General features: G+C 36.2%; 2 protein-coding genes across 6 annotated transcripts in view; one reads left to right on the plus strand and one right to left on the minus strand.

The window, feature by feature from the left end:
* LOC106741934 (tetratricopeptide repeat protein 14 homolog) overlaps window positions 1-8,413 on the minus strand; it is a 19,727-nt gene extending 11,314 nt beyond the window's left edge. Inside the window, exons 1-6 of one of the 2 annotated variants that reach the window (XM_014614383.1) lie at window positions 8,249-8,413; window positions 7,437-7,631; window positions 7,232-7,356; window positions 6,709-6,785; window positions 6,446-6,568; window positions 4,333-4,547 (exon numbers count right to left, since the gene is read on the minus strand). In XM_014614383.1, the coding sequence (XP_014469869.1) occupies window positions 4,333-4,547; window positions 6,446-6,568; window positions 6,709-6,785; window positions 7,232-7,356; window positions 7,437-7,597 (701 nt within the window). In that variant the 5' untranslated portion in view covers window positions 7,598-7,631; window positions 8,249-8,413. The remainder of the gene's footprint in view (window positions 1-4,332; window positions 4,548-6,445; window positions 6,569-6,708; window positions 6,786-7,231; window positions 7,357-7,436; window positions 7,632-8,248) is intronic. The other variant, XM_014614384.1, reaches the window with a different exon arrangement.
* An 801-nt stretch (window positions 8,414-9,214) lies between these two features.
* On the plus strand, window positions 9,215-20,263 carry LOC106741968 (putative serine/threonine-protein kinase YPL150W). 4 transcript variants are annotated; one of them, XM_014614467.1, is made up of 8 exons: window positions 9,215-9,292; window positions 10,552-10,832; window positions 13,273-13,485; window positions 13,690-13,828; window positions 14,743-14,869; window positions 15,946-15,994; window positions 16,354-16,533; window positions 17,255-20,263. In XM_014614467.1, exons 2-8 carry the CDS (start codon window positions 10,576-10,578, stop codon window positions 19,815-19,817), a joined length of 3,528 nt encoding a protein of 1,175 aa, XP_014469953.1. In that variant the 5' UTR covers window positions 9,215-9,292; window positions 10,552-10,575; the 3' UTR covers window positions 19,818-20,263. The 4 variants fall into 4 exon arrangements, with proteins under 4 accessions (XP_014469953.1, XP_014469951.1, XP_014469952.1 ...); XM_014614465.1 differs by lacking the exon at window positions 9,215-9,292 and adding an exon at window positions 9,786-10,047; XM_014614466.1 differs by lacking the exon at window positions 9,215-9,292 and having other exon boundaries at window positions 10,090-10,832.
* Window positions 20,264-23,518: the final 3,255 nt, after the last annotated feature.

Below are 23,518 nucleotides of genomic sequence, written 5' to 3' on the forward strand. Positions count from 1 at the left end.
TATTACTAAATTTTCCTCCCCCTCTCTCTGTTTGTGTATGTGTGTCATCCCTGCAATAGATCCTACATGTTCTAAAATACTACATATACAAGATGCCCAACATTAAATATCACATCTAGGTAACGAGTAAAGTAGAGATTATACAAAAAATGTATGGAATAAAAGCTGTTGGGTTTGGAAAGGGAAAGAAAATAGTGATGTAAAGTTCAGGTCAACTTTAATTTTTATCCTTTCGGTCACAGCGTCACATACGTAAAACATCATTTTTATCTTCTTTTTTAATTATATATGTGATGATATTTATGAATACTATTAATTTTTTTTTTATTTTCGACTATATAGAGATTCAATCTTGATTTCCCAATGGTTATTTCTCCAATATTGTTAATATCTTTGTTATTATAAACAAATTAATACACAGAAAATGCTTTTTTTTTTTACATTAAATTCATTTGTACGTGAACTATTCTAGAAAAACGAACTTTTTCTTAACAATGTAGATACTCCAAAAAGAATAAAATATGAATTTTTACAGATTTTTGTGCAGGTTCAATTTTCAACTCGATATAAAGTGAAGAAATGCAGGTTTTTATGAATAAATGCGATTTTGCGATAACTTAAATGGTTTATGCGTTATGCATTTAAAGGTTTTTGGAGCTGCTAATTTCAATTTTTCTATTAAAGTTTTGTATTAAAAATAGCGAATTTTGCATTTTCAAATCTTTCGCCATATTATATACAATTTTATATCCTAATAATTAAATGTTTTTTACTTATATTATTTTTATAATCGGTGCGTTTAAAAACTTTTAAATTTGAAAGCATGCAAATAGATTTAATTTTCAAATATTTATTATCATATCTGATCAGCCATTTTGATTATTTTAATTATGACATTATTTTTGTAATTTTTATCTTATGAAACCTTTATATTCTAAATGTGAAGGCATTTAAGCAAATATACTCAATTTTCGAAAATTCCGTCGATATATTATATCCATCATTTTGCATTTTAGAAATCTGACAACGGATTTGAATTCAGCCATCCCACAGACCTATAATAGCATGTATGATGTGCAAATCTTCCTGTTCGCTGAATTGCATGACTAAAAGAGTTAAATGAGATAATATGATTCTTGAGTTCCACTCATTATTCTACTTGTAAAAGTATTAAAATAAGATTATCAAGAAATAAATAGTTATTAAAATATTTTATATTTTATCTTAACATTCTTTAGCCGCAGTCCAATTCACGTTTATAGCACTATAAGCATCATTCCATTTTTATCGTCCATTACATGCCAAAAAAAAGATAGAATGCCGCTTACTGTGAACATGAATCGGAACGCAGCCTTTGGCATAAAATATCTCAGGAAATATTTACTTTTCAATGATATTATCTTAATATTTTTATCTGTAAAATAACAGAGAAATGGGTTTATTGTAAAAACAAACAAATAATGATGAATGGCTACAGAGAATAACAGATAATTATGCATTTTAGAAGAGGCAGCTCCAATGGTTTTGACCTTGATATTGCGTTGTCAAGATCATCATTCTGAGTAATCTCTAAAAGGTTTTAGTCGTTGCTCGTTTATTAAAAAGTTATGAACAACGGAAGCTTGAAAAACATGATTTATTTTCAATTTTGAGAGATATAATTTGTTAAAATACATATGTTATTGAAGGAGAGGATTATTTGTGATTACCGTCAGGCCATGCCAATTTTGATTTGAAAAATTTCGAAATGGTGATTTTAACCTGGAGGACGAGCTTAGGTCCGGAATGCCCTCTGTAATCGATAAAAAGCGCTCGCGAAGCAGAGTCAAAGAAACCCCTGATACTACCACTCGCGAACTCGGGGCAGAATTCGGGGTAGCTCGTGGAATCATCGTCAACAGCCTCCACCAACTTGGCTTTGTGTCAAAATTGAACAAGTGGATGCTGCATATATTGAGCGAGAGGAACAAACTTGACCGTATCTCCAAATGCGTTACATTGCTCAACCGACATTGCAACGAACCTTTCCTAGATGCTTAAGATGTCTTCAAGTTTCCTAATATATGTTATAAGAAACTTATTGCGTTTCTCACTTATTATGTCACAAAACCCATATGGCTACCTTCGAGATACGAGTTTTGATATGTATGTACAAACACTAAAGCGTTGCTCATACGGACGTAACAGCAAGATACTTAGTTGAATAAAAAACTTGTTCGTGTCGCTTGTATTTTTCGCTTTTTTCGTTCTTAGAATTACACGGTCGCATATTCAGATGCCAGGAAAGGCAAGGACGAGGAAATCGAGTGCAAACAACACGAACAAATCAAAAGACTATCAATCGTTTTCGTTCTTTGTTTCTCGTGCACAAACACACATGTTATATATTTAATCGATAATGTTGTAACGTAATATTACCAATGATTTTATTACTGACATTCCTGTAGGAGCTCGGCAGCCACTCCGATATTCACTTAACATATTTGACCGGAAAAATCAAAACTAAACCGCAGCGTATAGTGGATATTTGTATATAGCATGCACGTCTTTACTTATTAGACATATATATGATGTCAGGAAATTATGTTCTATATAAGAAAATTCTTTTGCCTATAGGTTTTTAACAACAACGAGTAATGGGTAAAGGCATTTTGTTTATTACTCAAGAAAATGGCCTCAACAATATATGTCAAGGTCAAAACTACTGAAATAGTCCCTTCCCTAAAATGCATAATTACCAAAATTAGCATCATCAATCAGTTTTCTTGGTCATTCAATACACAAAAGTATTAACGTTATTAAGATTATTAAAAAGTATTTACTTTTCAATTATCTTACCTCAGTATTTTTATATATAGAATGGCGACTAAAATCGATTTATGTTAATAAAGACATCCCATAAAAAAAGAAAAAAAAAAGTTGACCTTGAAAAATGTGAAGATCATAATAATATTATCATCACACATGTATCCCTCTCAAAACTCAACAACTTTAATTTAAAACTTTGTCTAGTCTGAAATATTTTTCCATATCCCAAATATCTTTCAAAATTATATATATACATACATACATACATATATACATACATACATACATACATACATACATACATACATNGACTAAATTAACAATAAAATTATCTTCTTCGATCAGTTTCAAGCGGACTTTAACAAAATTTTAATTTGAAGTTTAGCTATCATATCAAATATGTTTTGTTGTGAGAAAGAAATTGTAAAATTGCGACAAATAATGGCCTTCTCAATATTTCCACTATGGAACAACTGTTAAATTTTCGTAAAGAATAGCGTTATGTAAGTAGTGAGTATAAAATAATTCATACTCGGGATATATACAAAACGAAGATAAAATCATAATACTACTAAACAAGAGATAATTCTTTATGCAAGAATAAGTGGGAAGTATTGAATAAATCTTATTTGTCTAGAATTTTTATTTTGGAGAAAATCAAGTTTGAAATTGTGTTAATACGTGCATATACGTGTACTACTTGATCAAAACGTAGTTTATTGTTCCTGAAACTACTATCCATAGCTTTTATATTTGTTGAAAAAGAAATTACAAGTATTCAGATCATTACACAAAAAATTATTAAAGTATTGGACAACCGTAATTAGAAAACACAGCTTTACTTGAGGCAATAAAGAAAATATTTTCAACAATTTCTTAGCGAGTGCGAGCGTGACGTAACAGACAGCGAACTGGACTGTTACACTAGAGTTCCCGGGTGTTCGCTTCTCGGTAGAACTAAATTATTTTCATATACTTGTGTCTCCTCTCCGATGGACTGGCAATTTGAGAAATTGTCACTTTGAACATTTATTATGTTTTCTTAGATTAAATATTTCAGAAATGAAGGCTTTGCGAACCAATTTTATTAGATTTTTTCCTGAAATTGGAAGGATGCAAAACATGTCTATAAAATTTTTGGCAACATTTGCGAATCATTTTGTATATAAAAATATTACGTTATCGGATACATAGTCGAGAGAGAGAGAGAGAGTGTGTGTGTATATGTAGTGCGTGCGTGTGTGGTGCGTGCATATATGAACGTGCACGCATGTGTGTGTGTTTCAATCTTATATCTCAGTATAACATAAGTTAAATAAAAAATTGATTTTATCTTGGTGCAAATGTTCTTAGAATAATATATAATAAACAAAAGAATGACATCACAGTAATACACTCTCATAGTTCATCACATGTGTATATAGAATCTCCTAGTGATATACAGAATCAACTTACCAAGTTAGCGAAGCATATAATGATAATACGACGGACTTGCGACTAGACATAGTTTGCTTTATTACTTACTTATAAGCTTCCGGAAGATCATCGGAATGGATAAGTCCCATAGGTGGGTGTGGTGCTTGTCCCTCACGGGGCTCTGTGTTCATAACTGCAACAACTCGCTCCGCTTCAACGTTAACTTCACTGACTACGACGCAGACGAGATCATTTGCCATGTAGCCTCTCGTTACACCTTTCTTGTCCACCGCCGGCATAGTGGCCGTATTTAATATCAATGCCTAATATACACAAAATACATAAACTTTTCACACGTAATTTAACAATTTAAAATTCAAAAGACACGTCATTTAAAGATATTATATTTGAAGCATATATCAGGTGTATAACCAAGTTCCCGCCGCTTACTTTAAATAGTGTTGACAACGGCATATTGCGGTTCACGACGCCAATGTTTGTTTTGTTTAATAAAGTTGGCTAACATTCCATCAACACTATGACAGTTGGCTACTTTAAAGTTGAGCATAGTTTCAGTTCAATGAAACGTGAAACGATATATCTTCGCCATTGCATGCTTTATTATTTTCATTGCGGTAAAACCGCAGCTGAAGCAACCAGAATTATTTGTGAGACGTATGGCGACAATGTTGTGGCAGAAAAAACATACCAAGATTGGTTTGAAGAATTTTACACAAGGGCAAGAAACCACTCCTCTGTATCTGGTGGGATAAACAAGGGAGTGCTCTATTATGAGTTCCTTCCGCCAGATCAAACGGTCACAGTAAAATGTTATGTGGATCAATTACACCATTTGAAGTAAGCACTTCAAAAGAAACGGTCGGCATATGTCTCAAGACGACGTAAAGTCATTTTGCTCCACGACAACGCGCAGCTACATGTTACTCAAACAAACATTGTATGATTTAGAATTTCTTCGCTATTCAGTTTACTCTCCAGATATCGCGTCGTCTGATTATCACTTGTTCCGATTGATGCAGCACAGTCTCTGTGATACATACTTCCAAAATGAAATAGATGTTAGAAAATGGATAGACGATTTTATCGTGTCGAAAGACATTCTTTTGCCGCGGCATCCATATGCTGCCCGAAAAATGACAAAAGGTGGTAGATGCAAGCGGCAAACATTTTGATTAAAACAATTGTACTGTTTCTTTTGCATTAATAAAATAATTTTGAAAAAAACGTCAGGAACTTGGTTATTTAACATTTAACATTTAATATACATTAAACAGGTACTTAAGACTGACAAACTTTCTGGCAATATGGAAGACATCGAAACAAACATTTTTTTAATAATAATTTTTCACGATGACATCTTGTTTTCATGTTACGTCACATGCTATATCTTAATTCAGCGTTTGCTAACAAATTTTCATAAAAAAAAAATAAGCCACTAGCGGTACTAATTAATTTTTTCTTTCTCGATATAAAGATACGATTTCAATATTCCAGTATTTCTTTTTTATTCGTATAGTTATACAATTTCTAAATCACATATTATTTTAAAACTGCGCGGCTTATTTTTTTTCACGATGAAAATCTCTAAAGATTTAGCAGATGATAGGACAAAAAAGTTATCATGAAAAATGTTAAGGTCTTCCTGGTCCCTTGCTGCAACTGTTCCCGTTTGATTACATCAGAAGCAGGGAAACGCATGTCAAGAATTCTTGCATTATACGTTCAAATAAAAAGAAATATTCGCAAAATAATATTTGTACATCGATTCAGCACACTTGTAAAATTATCTGAACACTTCTTTTACTCAAACAATTAATAAATAGTCGTATATTAATTTAAAATCATGAGAGAAGTTAAAAAAGAAGGTTCCATATCAAGTTGCGACTATTGATTGCTTGAGTAAAAGAAAAATGGACAATTTTACAAGTGTACAGAATCGATCACGAATATCATTTCGTAAGTATCATTGAAATGTATTTGAATGTATAACGTAAGAGTTTTTGACATGAGTTTTCTCGCTTTTGACATCATTAAACAAAGATGATTGTAACGAGAGACCAGAAGTCTTAACAGGAAATATTTATTTTGATATATTCTATGTTTTATGTCAAAGTTTATCAGTCTAAGTTTTAACATCTAAAATGAAATTTTATAAGGCCGAAGAAATACAATATTCATTAGTGATATCACATCAAAATACCTTAACTCCCAGTTCATTAACAACTCTAGGACAGTCACTGCAGTTGCAAAGCACCTTCAGAAGTAGACCAGCGGTACTTTTACCCATTACTTGCGCGTAAATTACATCTCCAACTACTAAACTCTGCAAAGCAGATGAATAATGTCGAATTAAAACATTAATTTAAAATCTCAGGAAGAATAAAGAATGTAATGTCATCTCATGAACATCACTACTTATTTATATATTCTTTTAATTTATTAATATTTTTTAATATTATATACCTCCAAAAAGTTGCGAATACGCTGAGACTTCTCCATAGTGACAAAAGTATCAAGTCCTGGTACTGTGGCATAAAACTCTGAAAACACAAGTGTATATATTGCATAACGTTACATTGCTTAATTACATAATATTTAGATCAGTATGTGGAATTTATACTTTTAAGGTGATTTGCGAGGGCTCCATATTTCTCCTCATCTCTTTTGCTCTTTAAAATTTCCAAAAAGATTGAAACTAATCCTCCATGTATATTATTTTCATACGCTCTACCAATATATTTACATTATTATAATTACGATAGAGAACACTAGTTTCGATAAGAACAATAATTAGAATAGGCATCACAAGTCTCATGAAAGCGATGGTACCCTAAGATTAATATTGTGACATTCAGATGCCAGGCTGACCAGACAAATGGGAACAGTAAGGAAAAGAAAATGGCCTAATCCTTGAAAATCACTTCGAAAGTACAACTAATTTCAATCACTTTAGGTAAACAGAAAGGACATTTCAAGCAATCATTACCCTCATCTCCTAGCTGTTGTTTAATGTATTCTGCAGATTTCTCCAAATTTGATTTATCATACAGGGCATCAGCTTTTTTAGCAAGGAACTGTTGAAGCTTTAGACGTTTGCCTCTATCCCCAAAGCTGAAATATAGAAAATTTTATTTGAGCAAGATGCTTTGATAAATATTATCAGATAGTTTTTATAATACAATGACAAACACCTCAGAGTCTTTTGTCGTTGTTGGTAGATTTCAAAGCTTGGATCCTTGAGATTGAGCATCACCAGCTCATTTTCATTGCGCTCCCCTTCCCAAACCTTCTGCAACTGCTGGCCATGGTAGTTCAATGCTTGCGCCACAAGACGCGCATCCATAGATTCCATATTTCCACCGAAGAGACCAACCTAATCTGTAAGACTACGAAAATGCAGTGTGCTCGAATTATTTGTTCACCTGTCGGCACTATGAGGGCATCCACGGGTAATGTTTTACATCAATATTTATCACTGAGTTCCCTCATGCATAAAAAAAACCTTTGCATAACTTTGAACGCCCAAGGACACATGCCCACTGTGGATCACTGTTCCACCGTCCGTAATATAACGGATGTCCAGTTAATGCGGACACCGAAGTTACACGGCTTCGTTCATTCATTATCGCGCCCACGCAATGTCTGGTGGCATTGTGTCAGATCGTCAAATATCGCAGCACTGCGCCGTCGGGGACGAGGTGACAATGTATTGATGAAATCGGTTCTCAAGATTGATTCACCCTGGTGAATTTCGTTGGCCTGGTTGTAACGAGGACGCCGATTCGTTACTTCATATTAACGCACTAACGTAGGCGAGAAGCTACGCGCTCGATCGATTTATCGACAACAAGATGGTCGTCGGGGTCGTATGAAGCCGAGAATCGGATCGCAAAGGGCACCGGCGCCATGACACATCGCCGAATGGCCACCTTCTTTTTAACGCCTATTCCGCTTTTTCTCGCCAACGGCGAAACCTGCGCACAGCCGGGAGAATATTACTTACCGTTCGTTCCAAATACTGTTCCGCAGAGATCTGCCAATGCGAACTCAGAAATAATCACCGCGAAACATCATCGGGAGACGAACTACGTGCTCGATCACCACCATGCGTCGCGACGCGATTCACGATTGTGTCGAAACGGAAGGAGTCTTGGCGGATGAACGCCATTAACGGAACATGGTAGAACAGGCTCGCGCATGCGCAGTGACCGCAAGCCTCCCACATAATGCGCAAAGGTTGCGTCCGTTTGGGCGCTGTAAGTTCTAAGCTGCGTCATTCTATCTTCTTTTGGCATATAATTAACAATAAAGGTGCGTTCGAGGAGACTCTTTTTAGCGTCATTCTACCCTTGTTGTACATAATAAAGGCAGCAAGCGTCTCCTCGAACGCACCTTATATTTCCAAAGGGGACGCAGCCCTAATCTAAAATAGGTGCTTTTTTTGTGATTTCTTAAAACTTAAAACATTATTGTAGACCTAGTCTTGGTCTTAGTTTACAATAGCTGCTTCAAGCCTTAAGAAATTGACCAACCACAATCGAATTATAGAAGAGAAATCAATTGTGATTGGTCAATTTCTTAAGGGTTCAAATTCTATCGTAGACCTAACTTAGTTACGGTCTATAATAATGGTCTGTAATAATGCTTTCCAATCAGTCGACACAAGCATCATTTTGTCTTTGTTCCACATTTAATGAATAACAAAGATAGGATGATGCTTGTGTCAACTTGTGCCATCAAATGGAATGCACCAAATGGCTTCTGCCCACGAGATGTGAACACGCTTGCCGCGCGGCGGAAGTCCGCACGGTAGCCAATAAACTTCTAGTTCTTATCGAAAAACGGCATGTTGATTGGCTACCACGCGAACTTTCGCCGCACGGCAAGCGTTGCCGCATCCTATAGGCAAAAGCCATTGGCGTTAGGAAGCTAGTTACAAAGCTAGTTACAACAGTGCGCGGTGAAAGTCGTGGGCATTTAGTGAAACCACAGACTTCTATATTGTACACTAAACCGATAACTAATCCCTTTAACACGTCCCCTAAAAGTAAGTATTAAAATTCCACGCATGCGCATCGTAAGGTCGCGAAAGGAATGTAGCTTCTGCTAGATTCCGAATTTATATACGCATAAAACATAAAGTACCTAATCTTACCTAATGTTAGATTCTAAAATATGTCCCCTTATTTATATTAAAAGAAAATGTGTAAATCAAACTTCTACATTTGATGGAAATCTACAACGGTTTTACGAATTGTCAACTAACCTAAAAGTACAACTTATTTGCTGCTATGCTTATTTATAAAAATGCAAGTTACAATTTTTATTTTTTGCACTTGGACATTTCTGAACTGCACACCGTATAGGCATTTACCGCAATTGATATTTATCCAGTATTTAATATTTCGGCTTGCAATGTCACACTGTTCATTCAATGTATATAGAGTACTCACTTTGCAATGCGCGCATGACCATGTACTTATATAAGGGCCGCTTTTGTGTATAAAAATCTATAAATAGACAGTAAGAATAGACCGAGCATGAGGTGCGAAAACTGAAGATCAGGTAGAAAAAGACGGACAATAGGTGCCGTGTAGCTTTCTCTCTCTAATGAGGAAAGAGTGGGGAGAAAGAGGGGTAAGAGAGAGTGAGCTGAATATCGAGGGTATCCATGTAGACGGGATCGGTTGGAGAGTCCAGCGTATTCTCGCGCGAAGAAAAACCGCAAGTAGAAAGGAGCGGTCCGCGCTTTTGTTGATTCGCGGCCAGTTTCAGACTCAGCGCTGGACCGTGAACTACAGGGTCTCTTTTCTCTTCCCTCCCCCCCCCCCCCCCCCNCTCTCTATCGCAAATAAAGGCATGTAAACGCGTTCGCTACAAGATGCAAAGACTGTCCGAACGTGCAACGAAAGAACCGTGGTCGCATTCTCTTAAAATAGAATGACGCCGTGTGCTTCAGTTCGAAATTTCGAGTGCATAGTCGATAAGGTATCGAACACGGTAAATGCAGCATATCGGATCGAGAGCGAAAGTGTACGACGTCCGGATTGAGTGCATAAAGAGTACGAAAGCGAGGAGCCCGGATTTGGTCGGATGAGAGTCACTTGGGCGAGAATAGAGAGCTTCTCCAGAAAAGAGACACAGAGAGAGAGAGAGGGAGGGAGAATTGCACGATCCTTAAAATCGTCGGATATGTTGGATCGTCGCATGGAGCGTTGAAATCTCCGCTTGCACGTCCTCGATTTCAACATCGAAACGTCATGTCTCCGTGGTGATCTGAACGCAAGTTCTATCATGATTTGTTAGTCGAGCCGTCAAGTGTCAATTACGATGTCGTCCATAAAAAGGACGTCGCCTAGATCGCAGCATCGTCATCTGCAGATATCCTCGGCCAAGTGCGGAAAGACGAAACGAGCGAACGATCGAGCGACCAACGAAGAGAGATGCAGTGGAAAATGCCGTGTACAGTGGAGCGAGAAACACGTGAAGGAAGGTTTGGTACTCGTTCAGGAAGCGCAGCTCGCCAAGTTGGTCAAAACCGGACCGATCACAGAGCAATACGAAATCGATCCAAAGCCGTTTGCTAGGTGAGTCCTTCAGGAAGAATTTACGATATATCATTTGTCCGTGTTAAAACGCTCGTATTAAAACGTTCGTGCCTATCTACAATTACAAAGCCGAAGAACGGATCGCGAGACGGTTTTTCAGTCACGTAAAATTTCGTCAGGGATCGCCAGATTTTACGTTCACACAAGTACGGGTATACACAGTATGTATACTTTTAACATTAGTTCGTTTTGATATTTTTTTTTACAGAAATATATGGAGGACATTATTCAAGTGACTTTGAAATTTCCTAATGTTTTCCTCCGACGGAAGAACTTTACGCGAAAGTGGAAACTGCCGCGAGCGACGCGCGACTTTTATTCTCGACGATCTCGTCACTCCCTACTTGTAGACTGCATTGCGTGCCACGCACGATGATTAATTGATTTCGAATGTGACGCGTAATTTGTTAAAGCGTTACGCACAATAGCAACGATATGTGACGCGTGTCACACATTAATCATGTATATTGTGTTGGCTAGTCATTGAGCAAATTAGGCTCATAATGATCGTTGACGACTATCGTGATCGCGTCATTGATAAGACACAGATTGCCAATGTACACATAATTTTGTACTAATAATTTAGAACGAAGTGTACATCACACACTTAATATTTACAAGCGAGCTAATTTAGTCCCGTCATAGTACGAAACAATTATAATAATCAACTGAAACGAATCACATCACGACGGTACCGAGAATGTATTTACGATCACGAACACAACGAAGGAATTTAACAACGGATAATGCAAGGATTTGCATATTGTTATATCGAATAATGGTGTTCGAACAGTCGTAAAAAACGTGACTACCGAGACCATATTAACTATAGTCGCACCGCAACGTTTTTGGAAGCGCTCGTGTAGCCTCGCGGAAAACTTGTGAGCCACGAAAGGAGATTGTAACAAATGGAGGAAAGAGAGAAGAAGAAACGCGCCGTGGTAAGTATTCAAAATGGTAATGAAGGATGTCAAGATGGCAATGGCGCTGACTTCTTGTTCTCAAGGACGAAATAAATTCATCACGAAAATGTGAAGTCGAGCGGCAGTAAAAGTCGAAGTTTCATCGGGACATTGGATATACTGAAAATATGCTGATGTAATCACGCATATGATCGCAGTTATATTCGAAGGAATTTCACTCTGCGACACAATTCATAAATTGTGGATTATGCCTTCGCCATGTTTTTTGTATTTCTACTCTCGTTTAAGCGCATTTTTATACATTTATGCATTTTTATTCACACATTACAACATAATTCTAAAAGTAACGTGATAGAACTTTGTAAAATTGTATTTTGCAGCAATAATAGCGAGGAGAAGAAATATTAACTTGTTATGATAATCTTAAAAGTTGATAATTACTCCAACACCAACAGAAATATTCGAACTTATTATATATATATGTGTATTAGGTTTTCTCTGGTAATTCTTATTTCAGTTTAATTAACAATTCAATTGTTTTATAGATATGATCTGTACAGAAAATTACTTAATGCAGTTCTATCCCCTAGGCTTATTGACACCGAAAATATCCAGCCAGGCACATTATGATTAAATATTCATACATCATGACTATTTTTATTATATTTTATAGATTTTCCAGTGAACTTATAACGATAATTCGAAACAGCGGTCACATGATATATAAATATTTATTGAATTATACGTCTGATTGGAAATTTTCGACGTTATAATACCTAAAAAATAAGACTGCATTAATGGAGTCTTATACGAACACGTCTTATACTCGACATCAAAATGACGTATACTTGCTACCTAAACAGTTACTTAGAATATCTTTCACCAGCCTTCGGTTAATGTAATCAGACGATTATGGGATTGATCAGTTCGGGTAATTGGCGATTGATCAATTCTGTCGAGGTAACCGTTTGATAAAAAATTAGAAGGTTGGTGAAAGTTACTGTTAATCATAAAATTCATAAAAATGGCAATTAAGTGACGTCATTTTTATGACGTCGTTTATAACGAGAATGTTATCGTCAAAAACATCGCGTCTTTTTTTTGTCTTTATTTAGTCGATTAGCGTTATGGGACAAAAAATAATCTTAAGGTCATATCATAATAATGTTGCCTTATTGGTTGGATTTAGATTTTAGATATTAACACTTTGCGGGCCGCTGTCATGCTGACGTGACTTTTGCTCGCCAACGGTTATCGGCCGCTGTCACGCTGGCGTGACTTTTGAAGGCGAGCAGTAGAACCTGCGTGAATCTCGCCGGCGGCAGCATAACGGCGCTTCGATAAATGCGCGGCCCGCAAAGTGTTAAGATGCATTGATTTCCCATCTTTAGATTCCCATTGGTCCGATTTTATAATTCCATCGATTGAACATCCAAAATATCCTCCTTTTCACTCTTTTCAAATATCAAAATATATTTGTTGATATTGTTTCACAGCGGTCAGTGGGCGAGAGTCTACCGCTGCAGATCTCGGTCAACTGGCATATTTTACGCGGCGAAGTATTCGTCCAGGAACAGATTCAACGTTGATTGCAGTGCAGAGCTGAGACACGAGATTGCCCTATTGTCCCTGTGTTCTCAATCACCGCGTGTCGTCAAGCTGCACGATGTCTACGAGACGCAGAAAGAAATTATCATGGTTATGGAATAGTTAGTAACACGTAATTCGGCTCAATTAAACACACCACTTAAAATGGTGGTATTAGTTATTATTATGAGCACTGCTAAGCATTTACAGCAAAAAGGAAGAAAAAAAATGCTCATTCTACCTGCAAATCTGCAGGATAAGTCCTAAACGTTATCTTTCGACTGCGACACGATGACGATCTCACGAAGCGGCGATTTCTTTTTCAGTGCGCCCGGCGGCGATCTCCAGACGCTCATTGATGGCGATTTGGTACCCCTCGAAGGTGACGTAGTACACTTTGTACGCCAGCTAGTGGAAGGACTCGCCTACCTCCATGAGAGAAATATTGCCCATTTGGACATCAAGGTAAGTTCGATCCATAAAAGGTCGATGCGAGCTTGTCACACTTCTCGTATATCAGGATTCCGGGACTGATTTCGCCTACGTGCCGCGTTGCGTTGAGTCGTGTTGTTAAAAAGAAGCGTCAATAAGACTGTTTTCCTACTTACATAAAATCTTTTGGAAATTATGCCAATTTAGTAGTTTATGAACTCTGAATATTATAGAAAAAAATTAATTTTTCTTGATCACACTGTATGTTTTACCACCAGCGGATGCACCCATGTTTTATTTCTACCTAGATAAGGTCTAGGAATTTCACGGTATTTTACAATTTATAAACATTATAAACTCGCCGTAAAAAAAGGAAACGATTAGGATACATTTGTAATAGATGAAAAAAATCTACATTTAAGATACATTTTGTTTAAATTGTTCCGCACTAGCTACCATTCGTTCTTTTTGTCACAGATTTAATCAAGATACAAACTGCAAGATTGTGGGGTTTGTGTGTTGGGCGTAAACGAAATTGAATACGCGAGTCTGTTTTGTGTCTCATTCTGATGCAATTCATTCCTGCTTACTCGTGGAAGCGAGTACTATTTTAATGTTTGAGGAAACAGTTGTGTACGACGGTTTAAGCGAAACGCTGCTGCAAATCGTCTTAAAATGTTAGAATATAATTTGTGACAATCTAAAATATATTTAGCATTAATTTTACCGTCTATGCCGTTGTACTATCATCAGAATATATAATGGTGAAATACTTGATAATACGATTAAAAATTAAACTATATTATCACTATATTATACCTGGTCTATCTTTCTCATTCAAAGGTCAGTGATGGCTCTTATTGATCAATTACTAATGATGTCCATAGCAATTAATGCATTAATACATGTTTACAACTCATTAAAGGATTTTTTTTTTAATTTTACAGCCCCAGAATTTAGTTATGATGGGCACCTTCCCGGAGTGCGATGTTAAGTTGTGTGATTTCGAGATTTCGAGAGTGATCCTCGAGGGTGCTGAAGTACGAGAAATTCTTGGCACGCCGGATTACGTCGGTGAGCAACTTTTCTTTTCAATTCTTGATATGCGTCAATTTTTTATGCGTGAAATTTAAAATTAAATGAGGTACACGGAAAAAATTTGTTTTCAAATAACATATCACGCTAGTAATGAATATGGAGCTTGAGTTTAGTGAGTAATGAGATCTTTGAAACTATATACAGTCTGTCACACAAGAGCGTCTGGGCATCTGAAAGAAAAATTATTATTTTTAAGAAATTTATAGATTGATCTAAAGTGCACTAAAAGCACTATTACGAATTTACTTAGTAAGTCGTCCAGTCTCCATTATTTGACCTCCATTATTGGGCCATCTAGTTAGCACTCAGACATCCTAGGTTTTCTGCTACCGGATCATTTGATGTATGCTTCCTATCTGCTGTATTTGCACTATTTTCACAATATTTAATCACTACAAATTCAGTAATCCTCAGTATTAAGTTTCTTTAAGGATATTTCATCACTACTGCACTATTATGCACTAGTATTTAAGTACTCATATTGACAAGGTTGGGAAGTAGTGCGTTACTTGTAACATCGTTACCGTTATTTTTTCTAACTATTTGTATTGCTTCTTAAATAACGGTAACTAGTTACTTTTTTAATGGGTAACACGTTACTTTTCAAATCCTGTGACTTTTCCCATGTAACCCAAATCATTTTCCCAACCCTGCGTATTAATGATAGTGTAGTATTTAATCATTGTAACCCTAAGCACTGAAATTTGGAATTTATGCGAGTTCTATCATTTAATCATTACGAATTATTACCAACAGTGTTTCAAATATTTAAAAGAAGTAATTAATCACTAGCTTAATTTCTGTAAAAGACCAACCACATATCTCGCATCTCTCGAATCATTCTTATTTGAGAACATTGAAATACACTTACCTACAAGACGTTTGATTTTTATACATATATAAAAATGACAGTGCGCGCTCGAATGATGTCGCTTGCAAAGTCACTAAATACAAAATAAGTCATTGACAGTGAAGACTATGCGAAGTAAGAACCGAGTTATTGTACACGCACTTCCGCATATTCAAACATATTGGTTTTTTTTTTCTTTCAGCGCCTGAAATATTGCACTATAAACCGATTACATTGGCAGCTGATATGTGGTAAACGTTTTATTATTCTTTCAATTTTTTCTTGTCTTTTTTTTCCGAACGTACAGTTCAGTCGGTCACAGGACCGGTTGTAATAGTTTTTTTTTTTACACACTTCAGGACACACGAAAAAAACGAACCTATGATTTACAAACATGCGCAGAGATATAGTCGGACAGCTGTCAAAATTACATATACACATGTAATTTTGACATGCACATATTTAATTTTGACAGCCGTCTGACCAGTTATCACAGATTCGCTTCGTCATATTTTTTGTGTTCTGAAGTGTGTAAAAAAAAAAACTATTGCAACCGTCCTGTGTGTCGGTGTTTTCTTTTTTGCATTCTATGAGACTAATTGTATTTCAGGTCGCTTGGTGTCACAACTTACGTATTGCTAACAGGTTTCTCACCATTTGGTGGCGAGTCCGACCAAGAAACTTTTCAGAATATATCCTTAGGAGAAGTGGACTTTCCCGAAGAAATTTTCGAAGATGTTTCGGCACAGGCAAAGGACTTTGTCGCGAAGCTTTTAGTGCTAGATTCAAGGTATAATTGTTACAACATTTTAAGAGTCCTCTCATCTGATCGAACATTCCCTAAAATATGGAAAAGTATTCATCTTGAAGAATCTTTTCGTCTAATTTTACAAGGACGAAACATGGCTGCAATTGATTTTCAATAGACTGACTGAAATTCTTTAAAGTCAGTTTTTATTGCATATATTTAACTACCATTTAGAGTATATCATCAATGATGATAAACATCCGTATTTTCCGCATAAAAGAGAAATAAAACATATTTTCAAATATTCGAAATATTGCTATTCGCTGAATCCGAATATAGTAATACTAAGTCGATAAACAGTTGAAAGCTCTAAAGTATTTAACTTTTACAACTAATTTGCATAATTTTTTTACATTTTCATTTATTTTCTAAATTTTTCATGGATTTTGTTAAGAATCTTGGTCATTTGATTTGCCACTTGTATGATTTCAATTACATATCATGAACGATAGATCAGCAAAAAGAAACGAAAACGACTTGATCTGATAAAACGCTGAGACACGGGTATGTTGTTTTTACATCTATTTTCAGAAACTATTTGAATTTCTCATGAGTGGAGGAAAAAAACTCGATTTTTATCGAACAGTGTTATGTGATAAACAAAAAAAAAGACTAAAACTTTTGCATACACCTAATAAAATTGAACTTATTATAGATATCTTTATTTAATGAAAAATGATCGATTTTGATTAATCCTTTCCAGTGCACGAATGACCGCAAAGCAATGCCTTCACCACGATTGGCTGCGAGGTGCCCCTATGCAAGCGTCCCCGCATTTAAGGAGATACTTATCGAAATCGAGGGAGATTCTTCTGGAACGCGTTGTCAGCAGAGAGAATTTAAGAAGAGTCGCATTGATGAGCCAAACAACCAGTCAGGCGAATCTCTGTGTAGATATTCAGGATCGAAACCATCAGCCACAAAGCTTGCAGGATTGCCTGTTAAGTCAGAGCGAAATGTGTCTAAATCAGTGCATCACAAGAAGTCGTTCCAGCTTAACAGGTAGTGAAGGTTTACCCAGTTCAACGGATTCTCAGACCAGCTTGAATTCATCCGGATCCAATCTGAGCTGCGCAAGTCAAAGCTGTTTACTAAATCAGGAACAGACACAGGGATTATTGAATAAAGCTCAAAGTCGATCGCACGCTAATCTGAATCAGGGCCTGAGTCGCGGAATACTTTCAAGAATACGCAGCCTGAATCGTGTTCAATCTCAGGCATGTCTGCTAAATGGCTCCGCCACGAACAATTCCGCCGTCATCTCAATGAATCTTGCCATCAGCAAGTCTCGCGAGAAACTATATGGTTTAAGATGCCTGTCGAAATCTCAGGGTGTATTAGATATTTACAGAAGTCTGGAGTGCTTGAAACGGCGAAGAAAGAGTTACCAGCGCGCACAAGCCGATGATATACTGCCTATCTTCAAACAACTCGGCGCATCCTCCAGACTCGCGCTTTCGATCAGTGACAATCGCGCAGTCACTTACACGAAATTAGAAATTAGCTTGATTCCCGATAAAATCGAACAAAAAGTTAATCTAGATCAACCAATAGCCGCATTAACGAATGAGTTTAGCGGCGATAAACGCGGCAATTCGAGTAATTTGAAGCAGGAAACGAAGAGCGTAGACTCATTACAGGCTCCGAAAAAGCTTATTTCGGAGTCCGAGGAAAATCTGGATTCCCTCAAGTCCATCGAGTCGGACACCCTGACGGAAGATTCGGACGATATGGGGCTCATTGTAAACAAACATTCATGCGACCGTCAATATTCCGACACTTCCAGCTGTTCCAATAACTCGGCTGCATACGACGATAAGGAAGATCGTTTGACTGAATCGGAAAACGAGGAGCCCAAGTATACTGTAGCGCAGCTGGTTTCGGCATTCAATAAGCACCAGGAAGTAGCCTCGAAGACGAGCCTGCAGGCGATCATGTTCAAGAAGAGGATTACTGAGCTGACGTTTCCGACCGGTACGAAGGCGCTGCGTCTCTTTATTCCGGACATCAACATTAACGAGAACAAGATCATTCGGCGCAGAACAAGCTACAAGCCGCGAAAGAATTGGGAGGAGTTTCGAAAATGCAACGAAAAGAACGAGGGAACTTTAAAAATCTTCGATAATGATTCTTGCAACGAAGGTGATGACGACGAGGACGAGATTCGAAATGAAACAAGGGATCATTCTGCTATATGGGCAAACGGACGAGATACCACGAATGTTAAGGAGAACGTTTCTGTTATCTCACGAGAATTAATTTGTCGGAATGAAGATTTCATCCCGAAGCAATGGTCTATCCTACAACAGGAAGATGATAATAAACACTCTATCTACGCCGACAATGCGAGTACTCGAAGTAATCTCGGCATTATTGTTGACGAGAAGTATAAGCAGTGTGTAAAAGGCGCTATGTCCAGCAAGATGGAAACTCCTGAGGACAAAATTCAGATACACCGAAAATCATTAGAAACACAATCGAAAGTCGCTGTGGTGGTGTGTCAAAAAGAGAAATTATCTAATTACATATATCCTGAAGTAACTTGCATAGCCAAAGATGATGAAACGCAATCTAAAAAAAAAATGACTGTTGCCACGATTAATGGAGGACTGGAACCTAGAATGTCTAAGGCCGAGCGAATTAAGTTGAGTTCAGGCATTGATACTGCGAATGTAAATCTTAAGGATATTCTACAACAGGTAGATAATTCTTCCAATGAGAACTTGGAGAACTTGAGGAAAAGGACATCGATAACAAAAATTATATTGAACGATAACTTGGTTCATGATCATTTAGACAGTTCTAGCGGTATCAGAACGAGTTCTCGAGCGAAGAGCGAACTGCCCATAGTCAGCGATCAGTCCGGTGAACAAGTGAATTTAACGACACCACCATTATTTATCCGATCTTCCTCTTTCTCTAGCGACAGTAGTTACCCGTACCGCGTGCAATCCGACACAAATATGTCATGGGAGGATGTTCAGCTTGTCGCGAATTCTGGCGTATTTCTGGAAAAAGATTTCTGCAAGCCTGCGAAAGGAGATGACATCCAGCAAACATCCAGCGACGGAAGGAACAAACAGTGCGCAGAGAATCGTAAGGTTTGGGGTCGGATTTGTACGGGCTCTTATACCAGAGCAATGGAAAGATTTACCAGTAAAAATGTAGACGCGACAAAAAAATCGTCGAATTTAAGCCTCACGCAACAAATGGAGAAGACACGAAGGAAGAGCAGCCCTGCAATGCCGCAATATATAAACCCTTAACTTTTAAACTACGGAATAAAATCACCACTGAGCGCGGTACGAAACTAGTACTTGTTATGATACAGTACTTCCGCAAATTATAATATGAAAAAAATCAGGATTCCTAGGCCAGTATTCATAGTCAGATCTTATATTTAAGACAGTCTTAAGTTCTTATCTTATCATTAATATAAATACTTAAATAAACTAATGCTTAATAGCGCAATAGCGATAAAATATAGCCCTTACAGAAATTTTATTGAGAATTACTGAATTTGCAGTGACTAAATATTGAAAAAGCAATGAAAGTACAGTGGATAGTGAGCATATGTATATCAAGCAAATGTCCCGGTAACGGAAGATCTAGGATGCCTGACTGCTAACTAAATGATTCAATACTGTCCTGAGTATGTATTTTTCCTTTTTTTACTATTTTTATTTTATTATTAATATCAGTAAAAAAACGTACAATCTTTTTATGTATATAATTTAAAATATATTAATCAATGATTAAGTATTGGCCAAATAATTACTGAAATACTGCCAGTATTTAATAATTGTAAATTTTTTTTGTAATTCTCACTATTAAATTTCTGTAAGAGTTCATAGCCAATGAAATGTATCGTGCAGCATCTGAAAATGAATTTAAGACAATCATATGTAAGATCCGATTATGAATACTAGCCTTGAGGACATTACAGTCATCCAATATTACAACTACTCACTGAGCGCGCAGTAAATAGTAGTTGTAGTATTAGATGCACCCATTACTTGCTATAGTGAACGTTGAGCCTCAAACGCCTTTAGTCGCTGTTCGTACACGGTATAAACTTTCGTCAAACATTTATAGATTTGTTCGCATTCTAGTTGTGTCTTAGTCAGATTCGTGTTCAGCGACCCAAATAATCCACGGATACCAATTTTTTAAATATTTACTTAATAATTCACCAAGTTGTCGATTTTTCACCATTTCTGCAGTCTCGTCGTCAAAAAGTTTCCATCTTCAAACCTTCATAACTCGGCGAAAAAATCGTACAGAAATTTAAAAAAATCGTAATTTCAAGACAAAATATAGCGTTTTAAGATGCCGCTGAGAGAATGTTAAAAACATAATTTGATCAGCCATAGTAACACCTTGAAAATGGCAAAAATCACTGTTTTTAGCCCATATTCTCCCATTTATCTCAAAAATTTGACGTAATGGACATTTTTCGCTGACGGATTCAGCGGCCAAAATTACGTAGGAAGTCACTACTCTGCTTCTTGTGTCTGGACCTTGTAGGCCTGAGCTATTAATGGAGATTATTACTTGGGCGTTACGAAACATTTGCTAGCAAGAATTGATCGGGTTCATCTTCAATACCGAATTTGCAAAGCAGCTGATCGCTTCTGCATGACAATGTTCATTTACGCCATGCGTACATTTCTCACTTCCACATCGGTCTTAGTCCTTGATCATTCCCCATATTCATCAGATTTCGCATCATGTGACTATTTTCTCTTTCCGAAATTAAAAATGAAACTGAAGGGAAAACAGTTCAACACTATTTTAGACACCCGGAAGGCTTCGAACGAGGCCATTTCGACCATTTCAAAGGAAGACTTTCAGCGGGGTTTTTTAAAGCTACGATCGTGGCGAAGATTATATTTCTTCGGAAGAGATGTATTTCGAACAATTATAAATAAAAATTTATAATTATTATTTTACAGAGTGAGTTTTAATAAAAGTTCAAAAACTTGGGACAGACCGTGTATGATCTCTAAATTTCATTAATTATATGAAACTTCAAGCGAATAATTAAGATAATAAATAAAACATTTATTCGTATCCAATATTACTGGAAGAATGTGGACTATATAAACTGAAGTTGAAAACAGCACAGCTAGATTGTAACAACGAAGAATGAAAGCGTGATAAAATTCATCATAGATCTTTCAGAGATTCTCGTATAATTTTAAATGATAAAACAGGAGCATTAAAATATAACGATGTATAACTGGAACGAGCATACCATTATTTTCAAATCAAAACTGTGTGAAAAAAATAGCAAAATTAGTATCGTGCAATCCTCGTCTAACGAAGTGTAGTCATGTATTTTGATGTACTACCCAGTAAGCAAGGAACATTAAATTAACATTTAGAAATATTGATTTTATATGTATTTTTGGACGTTTTTTAATAATCTATATATATTTTTTAAATATTTTTTTCATAATATATATTTTTTAGTGATATTTATATTTTTATTATAATATATATATTATATATATTATATATATATATATATTTTTTTTCTTGATATTTTTAAATATGATTTTTCTGAGTGTTATTATAATATTTTAAAAACATTATAGAAAATATTTTTTAAATGTCACTTTGATATTTATTTGAAGTCAATGCAACAGTTCAAAATTATAATTTGGACTTGGAAATAACATTGGTAATATATTAATTTTGTATTGTTACAATATTATTTTTGTATTCTAATATATTGGAATCTCACTGTCTGTCGCTATTTCAAGAAATTGTGTGTGTGATGACCGAAATAAGAAGTACAATCCTGTTATCATATAGGTAGCCGCAATATTCAGAGACTGCATGTTCTTATTGAATAAACTCGTCTTGCACGTCTTAATAGTGGACAGAAGTCATAAGGTCCACATTCGAACATACGACGATCCGGTAGCCAATGGGAGAATGTATTTTCTAGGAACATTATCATGCCTTGTTAGTAACTTTAAAAAGTGAAATCTTGATACATCCACGAGATGCATTCAGCTGCATCTGTTACGATTAAAAGATCGTACCTTTTGTCTCTCCTTGCTGGTGGAACGTTCGGACTTATTTTGAAACATTAATAATGTATTAGTATAGATCGGAGGCCGACTTGTCTGATTTCAGACATCACTAAGTTAGATATTCACTAGGTATAGATATTTTATCTCTATGTTACTAGATGTAAGTACGTGCGCATATGCATAGAGATATAAGAATAGAGGGAACAAGGGATATATGCTACCCATAAGTGGAAGTGATAGAGGCAAAGAGAGAGATGGATGCCGAGTGTCCTATCTGTCTCTTTCTAGTCACGCGCTGGGATTGGCTGCCGCGCTAACGACGATATAGCTATACATTTTTCTTTATCCAATTCAAAGAAACTGTCATTGCAAAAATGATCATTGTAAATATATGCTGTTTTCACTTCAAAATACAAAGGTAGTTGAAGTATATTCAACCATTTACGCTTTATATCTACATCCTTCGGTAGCCTACAACATTTACATATTTTTTTAAATGTAGGAAAAAATAACATATAATTATTTGAGGTTACGTATTTGTACTTTCTTACGAGTGAAAACTGCAGTTACATCCAGGATAAGACTCCGCCTTGCATTTCAAACAATGCCTCATTTTTAAACAAATCGCGTCCAATTATTATTTTGTTAACGTTCGAATATTTAACGAATTTTAATTCTACACACATGTGCNTGTCTAATTATTATTTTGTTAACGTTTGAATATTTAACGAATTTTAATTCTACACACATGTGCACGCATATTTACAAGACGAAATTTTAGTCTGCTTTCTCCCCTCCTGACGTCGCGTGGTCGTCTTGGCGGCTCATTGTAACAACCAATCATAGCGCTCGACTAGAAAGAGACAGATAGGACACTCGGCATCCATCTCTCTCTTGACCTCTATCACTTCCACTTACAGGTA

This window comes from Dinoponera quadriceps, unplaced genomic scaffold (genome assembly GCF_001313825.1).
Source record: "Dinoponera quadriceps isolate SergipeBrazil2010 unplaced genomic scaffold, ASM131382v1 scaffold458, whole genome shotgun sequence".
NCBI classification, from domain to species: Eukaryota; Metazoa; Arthropoda; class Insecta; order Hymenoptera; family Formicidae; genus Dinoponera; species Dinoponera quadriceps.